Source organism: Panulirus ornatus, chromosome 17 (assembly GCF_036320965.1).
Source record: "Panulirus ornatus isolate Po-2019 chromosome 17, ASM3632096v1, whole genome shotgun sequence".
Lineage (NCBI taxonomy): Eukaryota > Metazoa > Arthropoda > Malacostraca > Decapoda > Palinuridae > Panulirus > Panulirus ornatus.
The window spans coordinates 52,258,664-52,277,494 of record NC_092240.1 but is presented as its reverse complement, the minus strand read 5'-3'; the positions used below and the strand labels follow the sequence as shown (position 1 = coordinate 52,277,494).

Here is an 18,831-nt window from a genome sequence, read left to right as displayed (position 1 = left end):
ATCTGTAATCAAAGATTATTTCCCCCAACTGCCCCTTTGATTACTCGTCGTGAATTATTTTATGTGATCACAGTGACCAGGGCGAATAGATAAACAAGATGCTAGTTATTTCTATTTTGGTTATCGCTTTTTTTTTTTTTTTGTCGTGTTTGTATATGATTACCCCGGGGCCATTTTCTATGAGAGAGAGAGAGTCCTGGTGCTCATCAGGACCATTCTAAAGGCTGCGCTGCTTCCAGTAGCAGGGAAATACAGGCCTCTTCAGAGTGAGAAGCGTTTTAACGAGAGACTGGTACATCTATTGATACGCAACAGCATCGCCAGAGGTGACTTTTCACTCGCGGTGTAATTTCGAGCAGGCGGAGTCCGGTAACACACAGATAGATAGATAGATAGATAGTTTATTGACCACAACAAGATAAGATTGACATTAAGCATACATAAATACAATTAAACGTTAGATCTAAAGTAACAATAATCACTAAATCCACTTTAAATGTTGATAATGTAGTCCACAGAATATTATCTTAAAGTTATTTAATCATACATTTCTAATGTCTTAAAAATTATTTCACAACATGTATCATGGGGAAAATCAGGTGCAAAAAGGTCCTCTAATCTTATGAAGTTATACACACACACACACACACACACACACACACACACTGCCCAACTACCCAACCATATAATACTCCTCAGTAATCTTGCCTGTTTCAGTCAGCCTGTGTTATCCTCTGCTCTTTCTTCAATGACCCTGAGAGCCTATGGTTTTCCTCCTTCATCGCCTTCGTCGTCCCTCTTCCTTCTGCAGGAGCGTCGTCAGGTTCTGGTATGAGAACGTGAGGAGGGTTGCCCTCGTGGGCCAGAGTGACCTGTTGGGGTGCCTGTGGGGAGAGGGCGCCAAGGGCTTCTTGGTGACCCTGAGAGCCTCTGGTATCTTGAGGTCCACCGCCTTCTTCGTCGCCTCCTTCGTCTCTCCCTTCTGCAGGAGCGTCGTGGGTCCAGAACTTGAGGGAGGCCAGAGTGCCCGGCAGGAGGAGGGCGCCAAGGGCTTCTTTATGACCCTGAGAGCCTCTGGTATCTTGAGGTCCACCGCCTTCTTCATCGCCTCCTTTCGTCTTTTCCTTCTGCAGGAGCGTCGTGGGTCCAGAACCTGAGGGAGGCCAGAGTGCCCGGCAGGAGTGCCTGTGGGAGGAGGGTGCCAAGGGCTTCTTGGTGACCCTGAGAGCCTCTGGTATCTTGAGGTCCACCGCCTTCGTCATCGCCTCCTTCGTCTCTCCCTTCTGCAGGAGCTTCGTGGGTCCAGAACCTGAGGGAGGCCAGAGTGCCCGGCAGGAGGAGGGCGCCAAGGGCTTCTTCATGACCCTGAGAGCCTCTGGTATGTTGAGGTCCACCGCCTTCTTCATCGCCTCCTTTCGTCTCTTCCTTCTGCAGGAGCTTCGGGGGTGCTGGTGCAGAACGTGAGGGTGCCATCGCCGGCCATCGTGGGCCAGAGTGCCCAGCTGGAGTGCCTGTGGGAGGAGGGCGCCAAGGGCTTCTACTCCGTCCGCTGGTACAAGAATGGAGAGCAGTTCTACAGTTACGTGCCCAAGAACATGCCCCAGGTCAAGGTTGACCACCACCTGCCCGGGGTCAGGGTCATGGTGAGTCTCTGGTGACCTGATGTGAGTGTGTGGTGACGTCATGGTGAGTATAGTGACCTGATATGAGTGTGTGGTGACGTCATGGTGAGTCTGTAGTGACCTTATGTGAGTGTGTGGTGACGTCGTGGTGAGTATAGTGACCTTATGCGAGTGTGTGGTGACGTCATGGTGAGTGTAGTGACCTTATGTGAGTGTGTGGTGACGTCATGGTGAGTGTAGTGACCTTATGTGAGTGTGTGGTGACGTCATGGTGAGTGTAGTGACCTTATGTGAGTGTGTGGTGACGTCATGGTGAGTGTAGTGACCTTATGTGAGTGTGTGGTGACGTCATGGTGAGTCTCTGGTGACCTTATGTGAGTGTGTGGTGACGTCATGGTGAGTATGATGAGGTCAGGGTGAGTTTGGTGAGGATGGTGACGCTAGGACACGATGGTGAGGTCTGGGGTACAGTGAGAGTATAGTGATAGTGAGGGAGGGAAGGAGGAGTGAACATTGGAATAGTGAGTGAAGGAAATGTGAAAGAACGCGGTAGAGAAGTGATGGAAAAGCAAAGTTGGTGATTGAAGGAAGGGATAATATATATATATATATATATATATATATATATATATATATTATATATATATATATATATATATATATATATATTCCTATGAGTCCATAGGAATATCTTGATCACGCAAAATTGTGATCCTTTCCAATATATATATATATATATATATATATATATAATATGTGTGTGTGTGTGTGTGTGTGTGTGTGTGTGTGTGTGTGTGTGTAGAGAGAGAGAGAGAGAGAGAGAGAGAGAGAAGAGAGAGAGAGAGAGAGAGAGCTTGCGTATATGAGGTGTGTGTGTGTGTGTGTGTGTGTGTCTAGACGGCAGATTTAAGAACTCCCTCGTAATGTATAGATTGTCATCATTTCGTAAGTGTGGCCAAGGTTTGGGGGAGCGAGCCAATTTGTACCAATTCCTCTGCAAGAATTGGTCGTAACCCAATTACATCTGGGGTGGAGGTTGATCCCTGCTGGCCCAGATTGCCCGAGTGGATTTTTGTTTTTGTGTTTATTATTTTTTTTTTGCTTTCTTTTGTTTCCATACAAACACGTTTTTCAGATAGCCGGAAAACCGAAACTGGAGAGATGTGGGGGTAGAGAGAGAGAGAGAGAGAGAGAGAGAGAGAGAGAGAGAGAGAGAGAGAGGGAAGTTCGTGTACTCTTCGTTCTTTTATATATATATATATATATATATATATATATATATATATATATATATATATATATATACATAATCAGTTTCAGTGTATATTATGATTTGTCAGAATTTATAGTTTTATGGCATAAGTTGCTAAGTGCACTTTCGTGTAATGATCACATTGTCAGGGGAGACACAAGAATGAGGAATAAGATATATTTATATATCATCTGCTTTGTTTGATTGCGTTTGAGAAAAAGGTCTTCGAATCCCCTTCCCACTTATGAATATGCAAATCAGTTATTTACATATTCACATAAGAACATAAAGAGTGTTATTAAGCACGTGTTGATTTATAACATTATATAACACCAATATGGCTGAATAATATTCTAAATTATTAATCTAATATGAATTTTAATATCTCGTTGGTTGCCTCAAATCATTTTGATTGTGAGGGGAAAGTTCTAAAAGTCGGGCGTTGATTGGCTGCTGGTCACACCTCCTGTGTGAGAGAGAGTTCCGGATTCGAGCGCTGATTGGCTGCTGGTTACCGCTATGAGAAAGTTTCAGAAGTCGGACCCTGATTGGCTACTGGCTTTATGTACTAAAAGAACAGAATATATTCTTAATCATATAATCAAATTTATTGGAACAAAATCTTGAAACTGATCAGAACAGAGGAGTGAAAATTATTGTAAAATTAACCAAGGAAAAATCAAATTTCAAAAAATTTGGGTAAATTTGAACATTTTTGATTTTGATTTTTACCGAAAATGAATTTCAAATTCCTCTGTTTCGTCTGTATGTCAGTGGTTTAGGTTATCCCGTTTTCCATACATGGAATGAGGTTTGGGGGCGAATTTCTCCATTTTTTTTTTTAATTTCCCCCTACTCCCATTTCCCTGGGGGGGCGGGGGGGATCAACCTCTTGGGAGGGAAAGAAGAATAATTTACCCCCCACGCAACGTAGGTATTAAGTTTACCCCCCACGCAACGTAGATATTAAGTTTACCCCCCACGCAACGTAGATATTAAGTTTACCCCCCACGCAACGTAGGTATTTTTAAATTTACCCCCAACACAACGTAGATATTAAGTTTACCCTCAACGCAACGTAGGTATTTTTAAATTTACCCCCAACGTAACGTAGGTATTTAGCCAATTTCCCCCCACCCCAACCCTCCATATATGTAGTTGATTAAAGAATAGAACAACTAATTTTTAACTCTCTCTCTCTCTCTCTCTCTCTCTCTCTCTTCTCTCTCTCTCTCTCTCTCTCACCTTGGGTCAGCTCTCGCACTCCAACGAGAAGGTGGTGACCCTCGGGGAGGTCAGGATGGACTCGGAGGGCGTGTACCGGTGCGAGGTCATGAGCGAGGCGCCCAAGTTCGAGACGGCGTTCGCCTCCAGCAACCTCACGGTGGTCGGTAAGTTGGGCCCCCACACACCCCCCCACTCTCTCTCTCTCTCTCTCTCTCTCTCTCTATCTCTATCTATTTATTCATCTATCTATCTCCCTGGGGATAGGGGAGAAAGAATACTTCCCACGTATTCCCTGCGTGTCGTAGAAGGCGACTAAAAAGGGGAGGGAGCTGAGAGGGGGGCTGGAAATCCTCCCCTCTCGTTTCTAATTTTCCTAAAGAAGGAACAGAGAAGAGGGCCAAGTGAAGATATTCCCCTCTGAGGTTCAGTCCTCTGTTCTTAACGCTACCTCGCTAACGCGGGAAAATGGAGAATCTATATATTTTTTTTTTTTTTTTTTTTTTTTTTTTTCCAAAAGAGGGAACAGAGAAGGGGCCCAGGTGAGGATATTGCCTCAAGGGCCCAGTCCTCTGTTCTCAACGCTACCTCGCTGATGCGGGAAATGGCGAATAGTATGAAAGAAAGAAGAATATATATATATACATATATATATATATATATATATATATATATATATATATATATATTATATATATATATATATATATATTTAAGAAGTTTTTCCTTTGAAAATATTTCAGAATTAATATTCATGCTTCCTTCTCTCTATATCCCCTGAATTTTATATGAAAATTCTTTATTTTTCTATACTTTTTTAAGATGAAAAATATCGCTCATTTTTTGACAATTGAAGCTGCTTGAGTTACCGGATTTTTAAGAGAATTACCTACTTTTTAAAGATATTACAGGTTTCCCTTAACAATTTTATCAAGTTATTCTTCTCATACTCATCAACTTTATCATTATTAAATGAAATTTATTGATATATTTTTAGCGCCATTTTAACCAGACTCGAACGTGCCAGAATTTTGGCGTGTTTTTCTCAAGTCCAAATATTACAGATTTCCATTAACAATTTTATTAAGTTATTCTTCTCATACTCATGAACTTTATCGTTCTTAAATGAAATTTATTGATAAATTTGTAGCGCCAATTTTAATCAGACTCGAACGTGCCAGAATTTTGGCGGGTTTTTCTCAAGTGCGTTTCTCTCCGCCGGTCAGTGATGCCCGAGCGGCCGCGGATGGCGGGTCTCCGCGACCTGTACACCGTGGGCGACTTGCTCAACCTCACCTGTACGGCTAGAGATGCCAGGCCTTCGGCGCTCCTCTCCTTCCTCGTCAACGGCGTAGCTGTCCCCGTGAGTATATATATGTATATACCAAGACTATACATGTGTATATAACCAGTATTTGAGGTTCCCATTTGTATATAAACAGTATAGCGACGGAGCCTCGCAATGGCGTTGCCTTCAGTATAGTTGTGTCTATATCTTGTTTAATGGACATAGCTGTTTCACTTAACTTATTTCTACAAGTAGATATGTTATTTCTAGATCTATTACAATAGACATAGTACACTAAACATGTCATACTGCACACGGAATACATATAGACGTTGGCACTACATCATAAGTATGCGTCAGGAACGTAATATTTTATAATTAAGCTCCTCTTTTCTTTTTTAATATTTTTACGTCCCAGAGGCATCTGGTTTAAGGTCAGCGCATCAGAAAATGTCATTCCTAACTATAACTCGTAGATGTGATACCTGTCATCAGGTAGGCCTTGGTTAATAACCCTCTGCTCTTGTCCTGTAAACCCAACACTGTCAGCCCTGTACAGGTACTTATGATTCTCTTTGGGAGCAGCACGGAGGTTTGGATCCCGCTCCCCGGTGCGTGTGTGTGTGTGTGTGTGTGATGGAGTGTGTACTGCTTGCTTAAGTGGGTCGGTTCTTTCCCCACCCCTGTCTCTCTCTCTCTCTCTCTCTCTCTCTCTCTCTCTCTCTCTCTCTCTATTACACCAGAATAGGATCAGAACCCCCCCCCCCTTGCGTCTCATTGATCCTCCTGGCATCTATGAACTCGACCCTCCCCCTTGCTCCCTATATACTCCTATATACCCCTATATACTCTACTGGTATATTATTATTCATCTTCATCGAGAACGGTGCTCTTGGTGAACGTGTCGCTTGCCTTTATTTCACCCTGCTGTCAATTCATGTGGCGTGTGGCAGCTGCTTCCTGGAGTTAGTTAGTGGTGAGCAGCCACTCGAGGATGGACCGTTATGTTACCTTCACACACCCCTCCCCTACCCCCCTTGTATTCTCCCTCTCTTCCTCTAACCTTTCTAGCTTCTAATGGTAAGGTTTACAAACACCTGAACAGGCTTAACTCAATGTTTTCATTCTTAATTCTGTTCACACACACACACACACACACACACACACACTCATGAAAATATATATATATATATATATATATATATATATATATATATTATATATATATATATATATATATATATATATATTCCTCTAAGTCCACGGAGAAAATAAAACACGATAAGTTCCCAAGTGCACTTTCGTGTAATAATCACATCATCAGGGGAGACACAAGAGAGAAATGTCATTTGATATACGACGAAGAGACGTAGCTAGGACGCCATTTGGTCAACAAGTGATTGGGACAATCACTTGTTTACCAAATGGCGTCCTAGCTACGTCTTTTCGTTGTATATCAACTGACTGTTATACTTCTCTCTTGCGTCTCCCCTGATGCGATTATGACACGAAAGTGCACTTGGGAACTTATCGTGTTTTATTTTCTCCGTGGACTCAGAGGAATATATATATATATATATATATATATATATATATATATATATATATATATATATATATATATATATATATATATATATATATATATATATATATATATATATATATATATATATGCAATACTTTAAATAGCGTATATCAAGTCCATTGTCATCCTACTCACCTGGAGCTATTGTTCGCGCCTAGTTTCACAACGCAGCACATCATATCTCGGTGCCTTTGATGAACAAGGGGTTTCTTTGTCGTGTAAATGAATGTCGCAATAAGTCACTATCATTATTCACCGGTGTGTGCGTGCGTGCGTGTGTGTGTGTCTGTGTGTGTGTCTGTGTGTGTGTGTGTGTGTGTGTGTGTGTGTGTGTGTGTCCCTTTGGCCTAACGAGGTATATTTTAAATCGAAGCTGCGCTTGATGTTCAACGATAACCTATTATCTTAATCCATGGCGAGTGCGCCCGCTACCTCTCTCTCTCTCTCTCTCTCTCTCTCTCTCTCTCTCTCTCTCTCTCTCTCTCTCTCTCTCTCTCTCCCTGTTGTATAATGGATTTTCATTTTTCGTTTTTGGCCGCGGCCAGCCGAGCGGCCCGGGCGTTTGATGCGTGTTAACAACGGGTGTTGAGTCTTATAACTCTCTCGTGTGTGGTGTGATGAAATGTATCATGTCCAGTTATTTCAGTCGTGGGGGGAAGGAGGGGGGAGGGGGAGGACACATTGAGGGAGGAAAGGGGGGGGAGGGGGAGGACACATTGAGGGAGGAAGGGGGGGGAGGGTGGTGTGGAGGACACATTGAGGGAGGGAGGGAGGGGGAGGATACATCGAGGAGGGTATGGAGGACACATTGAGGGAGGAAAGGGGGGGAGGAGGAGGACACATTGAGGGAGGAAGGGGGGAGGAGGGTGGTGTGGAGGACACATTGAGGGAGGGAGGGAGGGGGAGGATACATCGAGGGAGGGTATGGAGGACACATTGAGGGAGGAAAGGGGGGGAGGAGAGGGTGTGGAGGACACATTGAGGGAGGAAAGGGGGGGAGGGCGAGGACACATTGAGGGAGGAAAGGGTGTTGAGGACACATTGAGGGAGGAAAAGGGGAGGGATGGGGAGGACACATTGAGGGAGGAAAGGGGGGGGAGGGTGTGGAGGACACATTGAGGGAGGAAGGAAGGGGAGGGATGGGGAGGACACATTGAGGGAGGAAAGGGGGGGAGGGTGTGGAGGACACATTGAGGGAGGAAAAAGGGAGGGATGGGGAGGACACATTGAGGGAGGAAGGGAGGAGAGGGTGTGGAGGACACATTGAGGGAGGAAAGGGGGGGAGGGCGAGGACACATTGAGGGAGGAAAGGGGGGGAGGGCGAGGACACATTGAGGGAGGAAAGGGGGGGAGGGTGTGGAGGACACATAGGAAGAGACGCCCCTGGGCGAATGTACACACGATCCAGTGCGCTTAGCTTAGGGAAAAGGACTTGTTGCTGGTGTGTGTGTGTGTGTGTGTGTTGGAATCTAGCCAGGTATTTGATGAAATCATTAATACTTTACAGGCTAATGATGATCATCCCCCCCCCTCTCTCTCTCTCTCTCTCTCTCTCTCTCTCTCTCTCTCTCTCTCTCTCTCTCTCTCTCTCATACACTCGGCTTGCTTGATCCGACCCGCATTTATTCTGGACCTGATGGGTGTATTTTTGATGATGATTTTTATTTTTTATTCTTTTGAAAGGGTCGGCGGTGTGGAAGTGATTTGAATGTGCGTGGAGATAGATAGATAGATAGATAGGCAGGTTCTGCACCACTGGACCGTTGGCTGTGAAAGTGAATGAATGTCTTTGAAGTCGGTCTTTTTATAATAATTGGAAGCCAGAATGAGTCTTATTATCTCTTGTTGATTATCTTTGAAAATCGAGGGTTAGAGATAGCTTATCTCTTGTCGATTATCTTTATAAATCGAGGGTTAGAGATAGCTTATCTTTTATTGATTATCTTTTAAAATCGAGGGTTAGAGATAGCTTATCTTTTATTGATTATCTTTTAAAATCGAGGGTTAGAGATAGTCTATACCTTGCGATTTATATTATAAAAATCGGGAGCTAGATATGGTCTGTCTCCTCAGCACATCGTAACTGAGAAGCAGAAAAAAGTTATGATAATATTTTTGTCTTTATGATATTATTTACCGTGAAAGTAAGATCATTTTTTGGTTATGTTTTTTATTATTTACTTTGAAAGTAGTATTTTTTCGTGTTTATGTTTTTGTTACTGTGAAAGTAATATTATTGTTTGTGTGTATGTTTTTATGTTACGATGCAGAACGTCACAACGAAGTGTCGATGATTGGGTACAGACTCCACACTACCACTGTGTGGTAGAACATGGGTTGCCTGCTCTCCCCAGGCTATTATATTGAGTAGAACATGGGTTGCCTGCTGCTCTCCCAGGCTATATTGAGTAGAACATGGGTTGCCTGCTGCTCTCCCAGGCTATTATATTGAGTAGAACATGGGTTACCTGCTCTCCCAAGCTATATTCAATAGAACATGGGTTGCCTGCTGCTCTCCCAGGCTATTATATTGAGTAGAACATGGGTTACCTGCTCTCCCAGGCTATTATATTTAGTAGAACATGGGTTACCTGCTCTCCCCAGGCTATATTGCGTAGAACATGGGTTGCTTGCTCTCCCAGGCTATTATACTAAGTAGAACATGGGTTGCCTGCTGCTCTCCCATGCTATTATATTGAGTAGAGAGAAAGTGTTTACCTTTAAATCGGATCCGTCGGACCAGGTTGGACTGGTCGGTTATTTGGGCTTTAAATGGCATAACCAAATGCCAGTGGGTCGTTAACGCCCGTCAGCGTCTCGTTACAGTGAACATCCACACCGACTGAATAATCTTCAGCTTCTCTCCTAAGGTGTTAAGGTTACTGATGGTAAGACCACATACGCTCTCACTGCGTATGGTGGACCGTGCGTAAAGAGATGTGTAGAGCGGCGTAAAAGAGCGTATGAAGCGTTTGAAGGCGTCTGTCGTGTTCATTAATGTCTGGAGATGGGACAGCTCTACCTGTCGGCCCATTATATACGCTGGTAGAGGCGACAGAAGCCGACTCATGGGGTTGTAGAAGAACGGGAAACTTAGCAAGAAGGACACAGCGCGATTGGGAACGTATGAAAAGACGCGTGCAGTGCGCATGTGCGTTTTGCCAGGCGTCATTGCCAGCTAACTTTAGGGTTTGTTATGAATCGTAGCGCGAATGCGCGCCAGATCCAGTCAGTTTGGAAGAGGTGTGTGAAAGAAGGAAGGTGAGAGTGACTGTGAGTAAAAGGCAAGGTTATTTAGGTTCAATAGGGTTGAGGAATAGGTTCGTTAGGGTGTGAGTTTGAATGGAGGAAAAATTGGAGGAAGTGAAGTGTTTTAGATATCTGATGGTGGACATGGCAGCTAATAGAACCATGGAAGTGGAAGTGAGTGGGGTCAACGTGCTGTTAATGCATTGAACCAGAGCATGTGAATCGTCCTGGAAAGGTGTGTAGGGGCCTGGATGTGGATAGGGGAGCTGTGGTTTCGGTGCTTTCCAAATAACAGCTGGAAAATGGATGTGAGCAGATGTGGCCTTTCTTTGCGCGTTCCTGGCGCTCCCTCTCTAATGCTGGAAACGGCAATCTAGTGTGAAAAAGAATTATATATGTATTGTTTGAACATTTTATATTTGCTATGTTGCTCTGACGTGTGTATGTCATAGAGGTTGTAAGGGGCAAGACAGGCGTCAGTCAGACCTGATAGCACAACTCACATTCGATATTAACACTGTTATTTGCTGCTTCCTAAATTGGAAACACACACACACACACACACACACACACACACACACCACACACACATACACACACACACACACACACACACACACACACACACTGTGGCATAATTCTTTCCCTAATAATCTTTATTTTTTTCCCCTTGGCCTCTTTTTTTTCTTTGTAGCTTGTCGCTCTTGTCGTCTTATATATGTCATGTTCTTTCCTATCGTTCTTTCGCGATAGCCTTAGAGGAGAGAGAGAGAGAGAGAGAGAGAGAGAGAGAGAGAGAGAGAGAGAGAGAGAGAGAGAGAGAGACCTACCTTCCCCAGCCTTGGTGTCCCACAGGGTCGTCTCCTGTCTCCTCCCCTCATCTCTCGGTAGATCATCTTATCTCCACGTCTCCAATCCCCCCCTCCCTCTCTCTCTCTCTCTCTCTCTCTCTCTCTCTCTCTCTCTCTCTCTCTCTCTCTCTCTCTCTCTCTCTCTCCTTACCCTGAGGCCGATGGTTCCACTCGACACACCTCCGTTCCCTCACCCTCACCACTGTGTTAGTTTTCGCTCGTTCCTTTTCTCGCACCGAGCATATCTCCTCTCACCCTCCGTGTCACTCGCTGCTCTTCATCTCTCACTGATCATATGTCCTCTTTAACTCGGACCTGTTCACCACCATCATAGGATGAGGGAGCAGTGACCTGGTTTACTTCAATAAAGAAAAAATTCAGTACTTTTCATTCTTTTTTATCTTTTAAATCACACACGTTTCCTATTACTGAGTTTCAGAAAACATTGGACTTTGAACGTTGTGGTAACGTAAACACGTCGGGCCTAACCATATTTTTCGCAGTTTTGGAAACGCCACTTGAAACAGCGTCATAGACTCTGATTCCTTGTCTAATGAGGTGTCTTGAGTGCGTCCCCTCCTCCTGTGACCAGGTGTAGCGGCACGCACCCGCCTGCTGCTTCCCGTAGTTTATCTTCGTGTGGAGAGCCACACGAGGCTGGACCATTATGATACCTGAATGTTTCCTCCTTTGCGATATATGAGTGTAGAATTTTCTTTCCATCTTCTGTCTTCTTTTCTCATACCATTTTTGCCTTTGAGAGTTAGGCCTGCAGCCAGTTCAGGAGCTGGGTATGTTAGGCTCCCGTGCTGTCCTTCCTCATAGACGAATGTCAAAGGAGACTGCATGATGGCCGGTCTGATCCCGGACCAACGTCGGAGACATTTTCAAACCCACGCCTCTCTCTGTTCGTCCCCTCCCCCTGCAGCCTCGCTCAGGCCACGTGTGGGGCGTGTCCTCGACGGAGGGGAGTTACGGGGGCGTCTACACCAGCAGCAGTCGGCTGCTGCTGCCGCTGGGCGAGCGGCACGTGCCCTCTGTCATGGTGCAGTGTCGAGCGCAGGTCCTCAGTCTCTTCACCCACACCAACCTCACCGCCCTGGTCCGACACCCGCCCAGCCCCATACTCTCCTTCTTCAACACAGGTGGGTGATGATGGTGTTGGTTATTGGGGGGGGGGGGTTAGTGGGTCCTTACCAGGACAGGTGGTGGGCCCTGGAGCAAGCTAGAGGGGTGGTGAGTCCTTACCAGGACAGGTGGTGGGCCCTGAAGCAAGCTAGAGGGGTGGTAGGTCCTTACCAGGACAGGTGGTGGGTCCTGGAGCAAGCTAAAGGGGTGGTGGGTCCTTACCAGGACAGGTGGTGGGCCCTGAAGCAAGCTAGAGGGTGGTGGGTCCTTACCAGGACAGGTGGTGGGTCCTGGAGCAAGCTAAAGGGGTGGTGGGTCCTTACCAGGGCAGGTGGTGGGTCCTGGAGCAAGCTGGAGGGGTGGTGGGTCCTTACCAGGGCAGGTGGTGGGTCCTGGAGCAAGCTGGAGGGGTGGTGGGTCCTTACCAGGGCAGGTGGTGGGTCCTGGAGCAAGCTGGAGGGGTGGTGGGTCCTTACCAGGGCAGGTGGTGGGTCCTGGAGCAAGCTAGAGGGTTAGTGGGTCCTTACCAGGACAGGTGGTGGGTCCTGGAGCAGGCTAGAGGGGTGGTGGGTCCTTACCAGGGCAGGTGGTGGGTCCTGGAGCAAGCTAAAGGGGTGGTGGGTCCTTACAGGGCAGGTGGTGGGTCCTGGAGCAAGCTAAAGGGGTGGTGGGTCCTTACCAGGACAGGTGGTGGGTCCTGGAGCAAGCTAGAGGGTTAGTGGGTCCTTACCAGGGAGGTGGTGGGTCCTTACAGGGCAGGTGGTGGGTCCTGGAGCAAGCTAGAGGGGTGGTGGGTCCTTACCAGGACAGGTGGTGGGCCCTGAAGCAAGCTAGAGGGTTAGTGGGTCCTTACCAGGCAGGTGGTGGGTCCTGGAGCAAGCTAGAGGGTTAGTGGGTCCTTACCAGGCAGGTGGTGGGTCCTGGAGCAAGCTAGAGGGTTAGTGGGTCCTTACCAGGGAGGTGGTGGGTCCTTACCAGGACAGGTGGTGGGCCCTGAAGCAAGCTAGAGGGGTGGTGGGTCCTTACCAGGGAGGTGGTGGGTCCTTACCAGGGAGGTGGTGGGTCCTTACCAGGACAGGTGGTGGGCCCTGAAGCAAGCTAGAGGGGTGGTGGGTCCTTACCAGGGAGGTGGTGGGTCCTTACCAGGGAGGTGGTGGGTCCTTACCAGGGAGGTGGTGGGTCCTTACCAGGGAGGTGGTGGGTCCTGGAGCAAGCTAGAGGGTTAGTGGGTCCTTACCAGGGAGGTGGTGGGTCCTTACCAGGGAGGTGGTGGGTCCTTACCAGGGAGGTGGTGGGTCCTTACCAGGGAGGTGGTGGGTCCTTACCAGGGAGGTGGTGGGTCCTTACCAGGGAGGTGGTGGGTCCTTACCAGGGAGGTGGTGGGTCCTTACCAGGACAGGTGGTGGGTCCTGGAGCAAGCTAGAGGGGTGGTGGGTCCTTACCAGGCAGGTGGTGGGTCCTGGAGCAAGCTAGAGGGTTAGTGGGTCCTTACCAGGGAGGTGGTGGGTCCTGGAGCAAGCTAGAGGGGTGGTGGGTCCTTACCAGGGAGGTGGTGGGTCCTTACAGGGCAGGTGGTGGGTCCTGGAGCAAGCTGGAGGGGTGGTGGGTCCTTACCAGGACAGGTGGTGGGTCCTGGAGCAAGCTAGAGGGGTGGTGGGTCCTTACCAGGACAGGTGGTGGGTCCTGGAGCAAGCTAGAGGGTTAGTGGGTCCTTACCAGGCAGGTGGTGGGTCCTGGAGCAGGCTAGAGGGGTGGTGGGTCCTTACCAGGACAGGTGGTGGGCCCTGAAGCAAGCTAGAGGGTTAGTGGGTCCTTACCAGGACAGGTGGTGGGTCCTGGAGCAAGCTAGAGGGTTAGTGGGTCCTTACCAGGCAGGTGGTGGGTCCTGGAGCAAGCTAGAGGGTTAGTGGGTCCTTACCAGGACAGGTGGTGGGCCCTGAAGCAAGCTAGAGGGGTGGTGGGTCCTTACCAGGACAGGTGGTGGGCCCTGAAGCAAGCTAGAGGGGTGGTGGGTCCTTACAGGGCAGGTGGTGGGCCCTGAAGCAAGCTAGAGGGGTGGTGGGTCCTTACCAGGGCAGGTGGTGGGTCCTGGAGCAGGCTAGAGGGGTGGTGGGTCCTTACCAGGACAGGTGGTGGGTCCTGGAGCAGGCTAGAGGGGTGGTGGGTCCTTACCAGGGAGGTGGTGGGTCCTGGAGCAAGCTAAAGGGGTGGTGGGTCCTTACCAGGGAGGTGGTGGGTCCTTACCAGGCAGGTGGTGGGTCCTGGAGCAAGCTAGAGGGTTAGTGGGTCCTTACCAGGACAGGTGGTGGGTCCTGGAGCAAGCTGGAGGGGTGGTGGGTCCTTACCAGGGCAGGTGGTGGGTCCTGGAGCAAGCTAGAGGGGTGGTGGGTCCTTACCAGGACAGGTGGTGGGTCCTGGAGCAGGCTGGAGGGGTGGTGGGTCCTTACCAGGGCAGGTGGTGGGCCCTGGAGCAGGCTAGAGGGGTGGTGAGTCCTTACCAGGGCAGGTGGTGGGCCCTGAAGCAAGCTAGAGGGTTAGTGGGTCCTTACCAGGCAGGTGGTGGGTCCTGGAGCAAGCTAAAGGGGTGGTGGGTCCTTACCAGGACAGGTGGTGGGTCCTGGAGCAGGCTAGAGGGGTGGTGGGTCCTTACCAGGACAGGTGGTGGGTCCTGGAGCAAGCTAAAGGGGTGGTGGGTCCTTACAGGGCAGGTGGTGGGAAATCCAGCGCGCTCCTTCTTGCCAAGTTCGTAATAATGAAAATTCTTTTGCTGTCCAAGCAGTTCAAATTACTATTTTTTATTTTTCGGTCTTTGTTTTATTTTTTGATATGTTTGCGGTTGTTTTTCTCTGATGATTTGATATATCATCCATAAATATAAATTTTTTTGTCTGACGTATTTTTATGTATATATTTATGATAAAGAAAATCGTATTCTCATATATAATATATATATAATATATATATAATATATTATATATATATAATATATATATATTATATAATATATATATATATAAGGCAAAGGACAAGAATAACTTTTACATATGAGTTTTGTGTTGTATAAAACTTGGTTGTAAAAATTTTGGATTAAACATTTTCTTAAAAGTTAATCCATTTATGAAATGGTTTTTGTACGATTCTCTATAGCAAATATTGTAGAACATATTGAATATGTTCTTTATTGATTACGTAGATGAACTACGATATTACATAGAGTTCTGTTGTGCTGAAGAACTAGATGGAATTTTAAGATAGTTAAACATACGTTGGGAATTAGTAATGACTTCAGACACGCTGTCAGCAATTCTCTTTTTTGTTTGGTTTTTGTTGTGATTGCTGGAACCGACATGATGTATGGGTCATTCCAGTGAGCGAGGCCTGGAAGTTGGCCCCAGACCCAGAGTGTCAGGTCACCATGGGATGTAAACATAGGTCACCATGGGATGTAAACATAGGTCACCATGGGAATGTAAACATAGGTCACCATGGGATGTAAACATAGGTCACCATGGGATGTAAACATAGGTCACCATGGGATGTAAACATAGGTCACCATGGGATGTAAACATAGGTCACCATGGGATGTAAACATAGGTCACCATGGGATGTAACATGGTCACATGGATGAAACTAGGTCACATGGGATGTAGACTTAGGTCACCATGGGATGTAAACATAGGTCACCATGGGATGTAAACATAGGTCACCATGGGATGTAAACATAGGTCACCATGGAATGTAAACATAGGTCACCATGGGATGTAAACATAGGTCACCTTGGGATGTAGACATAGGTCACCTTGGGATGTAAACATAGGTCACCATGGGATGTAAACATAGGTCACCATGGGATGTGAATATAGGTCACCATGGGATGTAAACATGGGGGAAGTGTCGCCAGTTACGCTGATTGGAGTGGGTGACGTCACCATGTCTTTGATGTCCTTGACCAGATACTGTTGTTACTATTATTATTATCATTATTTTATTATTATTATTATTATTATTATTATTATTAGTAGTAGTAGTAGTAGTAGTAGTAGTAGTAGTGGTTGTAGTATTACTAGAAGTGCTAGTAGTAGTAGTGTTAGTAGTAGTACTAGAAGTGCTAATAGTAGTGGTAGTAGTAGTAGTGCTAGTAGTAGTAGTAGTAGTAGCCATAGTAGTATTTTCCACTAACATCTGTCCACTGATGTGCTTCCGTCTCGCCTGACCTCTGACCTGCAGGAGCCGCGGCTGGCCCAGCCTGCCTGCTGGTCATGGCCACCCTCACATACCTGCTCACCACCTCCTCCTCCACCTCCTGCTGATCATCGCTCCTTCCACACCAGCGCCACTTGAGGTGAGGGAAGGTTGGAGGAGGAGCGCGGGTGGGGAAGAGGAGGAGGAGGAAGAAAGGGGTCGTCTTCTGGAATCTCCACATTGCACTCCACCCTCCTACTCCACCTCCACCTCCACCTCTGTATATTCTCGTCCAGTTGACTTTCCCTCGCCTGGAACGCGTCGTCCTCCGTGGATGCTGTCCAGCCTGGACCTGTTGCTCGTACAAGCCTCTCTCTCCTGGAAAGTGGTCCAGTTCTGGAACCTTGGAACGTGAGACTCCTGGACTCATGGACCAACCTCCACTGGGCCATCCAGGGGAGGCAGAAGTGAGGGGGAGAATGTACCCACGAGGAAAGTAGCAGTTTCCAGCGACTCGACGGCCATTAGGTTACTGGAATGATCAGTGGATAAATGATTTTCCAGCACAAAGACAGGAACTGCAGCCTGGAACGTGTGAATGGCTAACGAGGAGGGAACCGAACCCACAGACTCTTCTACAAGTAACGGTGTCGTGTTAGTGGCCAGTCAGTACTCATGATATACACACGTTATGTTCCGAAAGATAAATGCTTCAAATTTTATGTATAAGACATTGGACAGCATAGAAGATAGCTGGAGGGATCCGAATGCCATATATGTATATATGAACCTATAACAGCGTTGGAGTCTCATATATGACTTCGAGATGAAAACAGGTATTGAAAGGTGTTCATGGAAGCTGAAATGTGTACGATGTTTCCAGGAAGAAAGAGAATAGAAGTGACTGGAATTGTTCTAATTGTGATGATGATGCATTAGGTATGAAGACGACTGGAAACACGTGTGTAATATTCCCTTTTACGAGTGAGTGAAAAATGTCGAAGCAAAATGAAAAAGGTGTCGAGTTATCCCAAGTCTGAGATTGTGCGTCTCGTTAGACCGACATAACGCTTGTTTGAACGAAGAGTGTGACCCTTAATGACGTTGCGCTCCTGCTGTTGGTATAGCCCTGTCTTGATCCCACCCCCCCTTCCTCACACCTAGCGTTGCCAGCCAGTCTTCGAAGCCTCCTTTTGCACTGATGTAAACTCCTTGCGCCATTTGTCTCTCGTCAATGGGGATGACGTAATCTTTCTACTCCGTTCCTGAGGCATTTAAAAATCTTTTTTTTCACTGATTATTTCTCGATTTTGTGCCTATCTCTCAAGGAAGGGGAGAGATGAGAATGGGTGAACGTAAGCGTGAGATTTGATGCGTCGACCAATTTGTACATTTCAAGATGTAGTTGATGATCGCGTTAAGATAATGATAGATAAGATATTGTGGAGTTGTAAGATATCTTCAGGGGTGAGAGTTAAGTGAGGCAGGCAGGCTTATGTGAGATGGAGGGATATATATATATATATATATATATATATATATATAAAACAGAATCTAGAAATCATTAGGGAAATATCTTATTAGGAGAATAGATTTGAGAAGAGAGAGAGAGAGAGAGAGAGAGAGAGAGAGAGAGAGAGAGAGAGAGAGAGAGAGAGAGATAAGAGATAATAAATTTCAAGTAGAGACAATGAAGTGAGTGAGAGAGAGTTCTGCGTTGGCTCATGGCCCCTCTCTCTGGCGGCGGGCATACCTCCCAACACACGTCAATCATCGATGACCTCTGACCTTTTGACCTCTCGTCATGACCTTTGATGAATAACTTTTTTTTTTAGGGGGGGGGAGGGGTGGGTGGGTGGGTGGTGTTAGGGTGAGAATCAAAGCATTTTCTGCTAACAGGGAAACGGATTGTGTGTGTGTGTGTGTGGGTGGGGTGTCCGTGCACATGCAGGCTGAGGATACGAAGAGCCTGGTCGTACAAGGGTTGTGAGGTGAGGTAAGTGGACCCGGGTTCGATTCTCCGGACTGGATGTGTGTGTGTGGGTATGAAGAGACGCCGACTTACATTTGGCGACATTTCCGGCTTCTTAAGCACGACGGTACGACCCTTGAACACGACACTACGACCCTTGAACACGATGGTACGACCCTTGAACACGACACTACGACCCTTGAACACGATGGTACGACCCTTGAACACGACACTACGACCCTTGAACACGGTGGTACGACCCTTGAACACGACACTACGACCCTTGAACACGATGGTACGACCCTTGAACACGACACTACGACCCTTCAGCACGACGGTACGATTTTAGGGTATGTTAAGAGGTTAAATCAAAGCTGATATTGCCAACTAATATATATATATGTATATATATATAATATATATAATATATTATATTTATAATATATATATATATATATATATATAATATATATAT

At 46.7% G+C, this 18,831-nt stretch overlaps 1 protein-coding gene across 1 annotated transcript in view; it reads left to right on the top strand.

Moving 5' to 3' along the window:
• LOC139754487 (uncharacterized) overlaps window positions 1-17,895 on the top strand; it is a 59,223-nt gene extending 41,328 nt beyond the window's left edge. The window contains exons 3-7 of the mRNA XM_071671753.1: window positions 1,435-1,643; window positions 4,130-4,265; window positions 5,325-5,461; window positions 12,003-12,219; window positions 16,430-17,895. Coding sequence (XP_071527854.1) covers window positions 1,435-1,643; window positions 4,130-4,265; window positions 5,325-5,461; window positions 12,003-12,219; window positions 16,430-16,512 — 782 coding nt within the window. The 3' untranslated portion in view covers window positions 16,513-17,895. The remainder of the gene's footprint in view (window positions 1-1,434; window positions 1,644-4,129; window positions 4,266-5,324; window positions 5,462-12,002; window positions 12,220-16,429) is intronic.
• Window positions 17,896-18,831: the final 936 nt, after the last annotated feature.